General features: G+C 46.8%; 1 protein-coding gene across 1 annotated transcript; it reads left to right on the plus strand.

Annotated features, from left to right (window-relative positions):
• Nucleotides 1–582: 582 nt before the first annotated feature.
• On the plus strand, nt 583–2,207 carry LOC131811659 (keratin, type I cytoskeletal 15-like). Its single transcript, XM_059140345.1, is given in 3 exon segments — nt 583–1,141; nt 1,144–1,744; nt 1,746–2,207. Coding segments are annotated over 3 exon segments (1,323 nt in total). The 3' UTR covers nt 1,909–2,207.
• Nucleotides 2,208–6,972: the final 4,765 nt, after the last annotated feature.

Genomic DNA, 6,972 nt, shown 5'->3' on the forward strand with positions numbered 1-6,972 from the left:
ACATTTCTGCAAAGAAGACATCCACATGGCCAACAGACATATTTTATTTTTTTTTAAAGGTTTTATTTATTTATTTGACAGACAGAGATCACAAGTAGGCAGAGAGGCAGGTAGAGAAAGAGGAAGGGAAGCAGGCTCCTTGCTGAGCAGAGAGCCCGATGCGGGACTCGATCCCAGGACCCCGAGATCATGACCCAGGACCCCGAGATCATGACCCGAGCCGAAGGCAGCGGCTTAACACACTGAGCCACCCAGGCGCCCCAAGCCTGAGATTTAGAATCAGAAGGCTCACTCTTACTTTTCTATACCAATGGCAGAACTTTTCCGGAAAATTATTAAAATTTTTCAAGAGCCTAAAAATGTTTATATCTTAAAACGGTAATTCTACTTTTGGGGAGATACCTAACAAAGTAAGCTTCACCAGCTTAATGTACAACAGTGTATATAAATTGTGGGAGCAGTCTAAATGGCTGGTTAATAAACAGTCATTTGAAAATGATTATTACAAAAAATGTTTAGTACCATGGGGGGAAATGTTTGTATCAAAAGTAGTGATGAGGAGAACTCCCCAGCCACCCAGCCATGAGCACCACATTTCTGCAGACCTCTTCCTCCACCTTTGGGGGTGGCTCTACCAAGGGGGGCCCCCTCCGGGTTGGGGGAGGTGGCTTTGGTGGGGGGAGTCTCTGTGGGGGCGGTGGAAGCCGCACTATTTCGGCTCCTTCTGCTAGGTTCGTCTCCTCGGGGTCAGGAGGGGGCTATGGGGGCAGCATGAGCTGCAGCTTTGGTGGAGGGGCTTGTAGTGGTTTTGGGGGTGGCCTTGGAGGTGGCTTTGGTGGGGGTTTTGGCAGTGGCTTCGGTGACTACAGTGGTGGCGATGGCGGCCTCCTCTCCGGCAATGAGAAGCTCACCATGCAGAACCTCAACGACTGCCTGGCCTCCTACCTGGAGAACGTGTGGGTCCTGGAGGAGGCCAACACAGAGCTGGAGGTGAAGATCTGGGACTGGTACCAGAAGCAGAGCCCCAGCAGCCCCGAGAGGAACTACAGCCCCTACTTCAAGACCATTGAGGAGCTCCATGACAAGATCCTGGCGGCCACCATTGACAACAACTGGGTCATCCTGGAGATCGACAACGCCCGGCGGCGGACGACTTTAGGCTCAAGTACGAGAACGAGCTGGCCCTGCACCAGAGCGTGGAGGCCGACATCAACGGTCTGCGTCGGGTGCTGGACGAGCTGACCTTGGCCAAGACCGACCTGGAGATGCAGATTGAGGGCCTGAATGAGGAGCTGGCCTACCTGAAGAAGAACCATGAGGAGGAAATGAAGGAGTATGACAGCCAGCTGGCCGGCCAGGTCAACGCGGAGATGGACGAGGCACCAGGCGTGGACTTTATCCTCATGCTGGCCGAGATGAGGGAGCAATATGAGGCCATGGCGGAGAAGAACCGATGGGACGCCGAGGCCTGGTTCTTCAGCAAGACAGAGGAGCTGAACAAGGAGGTAGCCTCCAACACAGAGATGATCCAGACCAGCAAGACGGAGATCACAGACCTGAGGCACACGATGCACGGACTGGAGATCGAGCTTCAGTCCCAGCTCAGCATGAAAGCTGGGCTGGAGGGCTCACTGGCCGAGACGGAGTGCCCCTACGCCACACAACTGCAGCAGATCCAGGGGCTCATCAGCAGCCTGGAGGCCCAGCTGAGTGAGCTCCGCAATGAGATGGAGTGCCAGAACCAGGATCGCCACCTACCGCAGCCTGCTGGAGGGCCAGGATGCCAGGATGGCTGGCATTGGCTCCAGAGAAGCATCCCTGGGAGGCAGTGGCGGCGGCAAAGTTCGCATCAATGTCGAGGAGACAGTGGACGGGAAGGTGGTTTCTTCTTGCAAGAGAGAGGTCTGAGTGCCCCGTGTAGCAGAGATGTCCCTCGTCACCTCCCCGCTTCCCAGGCTGAGTGGAGGACTGGCTAGAGGGGCCAGAAGAGCAAACCCTAGTCCCTGCTTTCACAGGGTCAAGCTCTCTTTGTTGAGTACTCCCCCTCCCACTCCCCTCCAGCTCTCCCCATCTGCTTTCCAGCAGTGACAGGCAGGAAGCCGCTGGATTGTGTAACAAGGTGGTTTGTGCCATGTGTGTCCATGCAATAAAGAATTGCTTTTCTTTTTGCAAAAAAAAAAAAAAAAAAAAAAGTAGTGATGAGATAACAGCAGGTTATGGAAAAACAAAATTACCTATGTGGTAAGATGTGAACAATGTTAAAAAGATACATGGGAAAAGACTGGAAAGAAATGCAGTTGCTACTGGTTTATTCCAGAATCTTCTCCCGTATAAACTTGAAGGTTTGGGGTCTTTTTTCAATAGCTGCCCTCAGTAACAAAATGTCACCCGCCCTTTTCTCACTGGGTAGGCTTTAATGATGGACGCTATTTCCAGGAATTAGAATAATCAGTCTCCTTCTGGTGTTTAAGATTAATTTTAAATGTTTACACAATAAAAATACTCATTTTTGAAATGTCCATCTCAAGTTCCCCTTCAAAGCGCCTGCCCCACTGCCTCCCCAGGGAGCTAGACCTGGCCGTGGCTCTGGTGGTTTGAGGCGAGGGTGGAGGAACACAGGCTGTCCTCGACTTCCCTGCTGGTTCCTCTCCGTGAGAGGGCTGGGGAAAGGGCTAGGGAGGGGCAGGTCTTCCTATCTGACAGCCATGGGGAAGCCATAGTCTCTCTCATGGTTGGCCGCTGCTCTTCAAGGCTAACTGGCTGCTGGTTGCCATCTTCCTCTGTCTGGCACCATCAAAACACTGGCTCTCTTGTGCAGAACTTTCTGAATCTCACCTTCCTTACCTGTAAAATAGAAAGAAAACAGATGCTGTTATGTGGGTGGTGCGGAAACAGAATAAAATAATATATGTGGGAGCACTATCAACTGCAAAGTTGAATATGTAAAGTTCAACATGTAAAGCTGAAACTACGTAAACAATATTCTCTACTATTATTACTTTGAGGAGCCTATTATTCGGAATGTCTACTATTACTTGAAATGGATACCGCCACTCAGAGATCAAATAGGTATTTCACTTAATAGGTAGAAACAGAACTGGTGAATATCACCTCCCCACCCCTCCCAGCTCTTCATCCAGTCTTCCCCGTCTCAGTTAAAGACCAACTTCATCCTCCCAGTGATGCAGGCCAAACCTTTGCGAGTAGCAGTGGCCCTCTCCTTCTCTCACACCCCACTCACATCCAATCCCTCAGCTGACTGTGCTGGCTTTTAAACCAAAAGTACAAGTCAATAGCTTCTTCCCACTTCTACTACTACCCGTCCAAGCCATCTCACCTCTCTCGGGCAACCGTCCTCCAATTGGTCTTCCTTCTCTACTCTTGCTTCCCTGTGATCAGCTCCACAATGCAGCCAGAGTAAGCCTTGTCAAACCTAAGCTGGTTCACATTACTTTTGCTTCCAAACCCTTCGGTGGCTTTCCATCTCACTCAAAGTAAAACCCAAAGCCCTTGCCAAGGTGTACAAGGCCTCATATGATCTGGGCACTGGTCTCCTCTCTGACCTTGCTCCTACAACTCTCTCCTTTGCTCAATTAGCCCCAGCTGCTCCATCTTCTCAATGTTCCTCCCACAAGCCAAGTATGCTCCTGCCTCGGGGCCTTTGTACTCGCTCGTTCCTCTGGCATGAATAGTCTTTCTCCAGATGATCACGGGACTTGCTCCCTCACCTCAGCAGAGTTGTTTTCCCTGATCACCAAATTTAGAACAACACACTCTTTCTCTATCCCTCTTTTCTGCTTTTTCCCCTTTCTTAGCACTTAGCACCCCTGACATGTTACATATTTATCTGTTTATGGTATGCTTTCTCCCACTAAAATGCAGGACTTTGCCCAGGGTTATATTCCTAATACCAAGTAAAGAAATGAATTCCTTCCAAGCATTTCTTTATAATGACCATTTCATAGATAAACCTGCCCAAGTCCAGTGGCAATTTTCATTCCCTTGGGTTCTTCTGGATTGGGTTCCCTTCTTTGTGTATTGGGGAAAATCACATGCTTCCTTCTAGGTCCTGAAGTGTAACAAAGCCCATTTCTATGTTCAACTTTAAGTGGTAATTATCCTGGCACTTGGAGTTTGGGGTTGGACAGAAGAGGAGGGGATTCGCCCGCAGTGTCTGACCATCTCTGATGCTCTTCCTGATGTCTATAGCAGGCTGGAGTCTGGCAACATACGTTCTGCCACAGCCCACTTTCTGGGAAGGTGAACTGCGGTAAAGACAAAGACATGTAAACAGCCGACAAATGTGACTTAGGAAGTGGGTAGGTGGCTAGGTGTGGGGCATTTATTGTATTTACAGAGGGTGGTGGGAGGAGGACCCAGCAGAGCATACACCCGGGAATCCCCAGAGATGTTACTGGTCTTAAGAGTTGGGAGATGGAGGTCACAGAAGACCAAGAACTCTAGGGATGCTCCCCTCTACATTGGCCACCCCACTTGGTTCAACTTTCACAGGAGGCCAAAAGAAAACTCAGTAGCCATTCAACTTGCAGGATAATTGTGTCTGATCTCAGGGAGCTTTGTCTTAAGGGGAGAAGGAGCATGTCTATATTCTCTTTAACATAGAGGCTGATCCCCACATAATGACCAGCTCATTTATGGGTACATGTGATCATGGTACTCCTGTCTTCATGTGCTACAGGCCCCAACCCCGCTCTTCTGACTTTAGCTGGCATTGGGTTACCTTCCCTGCTCCTTATACAGAAAGTTGCACTTCCCTGAACTGTTTTCAACAAGCTGTTCTCTTCCTCCTCAGACCTGCCTGGACTGGCTAGGCCACTCCACAACAATGTTCTATTTTCCCTTGGCAGAACCTGGCTCTGGCTCCAATTCTTTGCCACCAGAAGCACCTATATGCAACTACCCGGGAGAGACCAGCAGGGGGAGCCAGGAAAATCCGGATTCTTCAGTGAAACAAAAGGGGTCAAGGACAAAAGCTACTTCTCAAGAGGTTCAGGTAATTTTCTCCTCATTTAAGATACACAGAACCAAGTGCACTGTTAAAACAACTGATTGTGACGTTCAGGTGAGTGGAAAGCCAAAAGGAATTCATCCATTCAGTCATCAACAACTGTTTATTAAGCATCTACTACATGCCAGCCTAGGTACTGCATATACAGTAATTATTGACAAAGACTGCTGGAAGTCCCTTAGGGTTAGTGAACTAGGAGGGAGAATAGGTAAGTAGAGGTCTAGGCACTTGAATCAAAGTGAAGATGCAGGACAGTTTTAAAGAACTCTGGGAGTGGGAGAGACAAAAGAACAGAGTTTAAGGCCAGAAAATTCCTTTGATTCTACCAATGCAAAAAACTGCCAGAGAAAGAATGTGAGGCCCAGTAAAACTGCTAAAAACAATCTAAATGACAGCACACATCACAGTATCTAAGAGAAATTGCTTCAACAAGTAGAAACTGAAAACTTGGTCAATATACTGACTTTGTTTCAAAATAATCCAGTGGGGATAAGGAGTAGATGAAAGTAGAGATAAAACAAAATTGGCCACATGCTGATGATTCCACAAGCTGGGTGGCAGGTACCTGCTAATTCATTATATTATTCTCTCTACTTTTGCATATCTTTGAAAACTCTCATAGGAAAAGTTCATATGTACCAACAACTTGGTCAATACCACTACAGACAAGTTTCACAGAAGACACCATATTTGTTATGGGAGAAAACTGAGCATCTCTGTTCATCCAAAATTTTCGAAGAGTACAGAACACACTGAGGCTGTGGACATTTTCTCTCTGTCCCCACTTCTCTCAGAGGTCTGTTGCCAGAGCCTAGGATTCTGATCCTTCAAAGAATGGCACAATGAATGCAAGTTATTCACTGAGGCTCCTTACCTGTGTTATTTACCAAAGCGGGGAAGAAGAAACTCAAAACCTCCCTTGGGGAAAATACTGAGAAGTAAATTCTATCTTCTATTGCCCAATAAGGAAGGAGTTGTGTGGGGATCAGTGAGAGTCAAGGATTAATTCTGTTCCCAGTAGCAATGTAAGGTCACCGGACAACCTTGAACAAATCCCATAATCCCTGGAAACTCCTCCTTTCTCAAGACAAGGACATATTACATATGGAAACTGTACTTGTGAATGTTTGTTTTGGCAGCATGAGAAAAATTCAAAAGACCGGTTCTTTCCCATGTGTCTCATCAGTATGACATCTCAGGAATGGTTATTTACAAATAAGCCTACAGTAGATTGTAAGGTTGGTACCACTCTTGATCTCTGGAGAGCTCTGCTTTAAGAAAGAGGTCTTCTTAGCAGGCCTCCTATCCCAGAGACTCAACTCACAACTGGCGGGAAGTATTGGGTCTGAGCTGAGGCAGATGGGAGTAGTCTGTGTTTCTATGAGGATGACCTAAAAACAGCAGCCAGCATTCTCTGACATTAGGGGGATGACGCTTGATAGCTAATGAGTCTGGGTCCAGAAGAAACAGTGCAAAAACAAGGTTATCTAGAAAAGTTAAAAGCAACCCAGAAAACAGGGTGAAATAAGAGCTTAACAAAAATAGCCCAGCACAGCGAGGAAATAAAACAGACACTTCATAATTATTTTAAATGACTAGAGTACTGATTATACAAATGATCCACAAAGAAATTTGTGTTCCCAAAAAAGTGAGAAGAAAAATACAAAATACTGATCACAATACACAAATGTACTCAGAAGCATGCTTGCAGTAATAAACGTAGAGAAGTCACAAAGCTACAGTAATCAAAGCAACATGGTACCAGTGTAAGGATAATAAATATATATATCAATGGAATAGACCTGAGAATCCAGAAATAAAATAATACATCTATGGATAATTGATTTTCCACAAGGTACCAAGACCATTTAACGGGGGAAAAGATAGTCTTTCAACAAATGGTACTGGGACAGTTGGATAGACATATGCAAAATATGACACTA

The sequence above is a fragment of the Mustela lutreola genome, chromosome 11, assembly GCF_030435805.1.
Source record: "Mustela lutreola isolate mMusLut2 chromosome 11, mMusLut2.pri, whole genome shotgun sequence".
In the NCBI taxonomy this organism is placed as follows: domain Eukaryota; kingdom Metazoa; phylum Chordata; class Mammalia; order Carnivora; family Mustelidae; genus Mustela; species Mustela lutreola.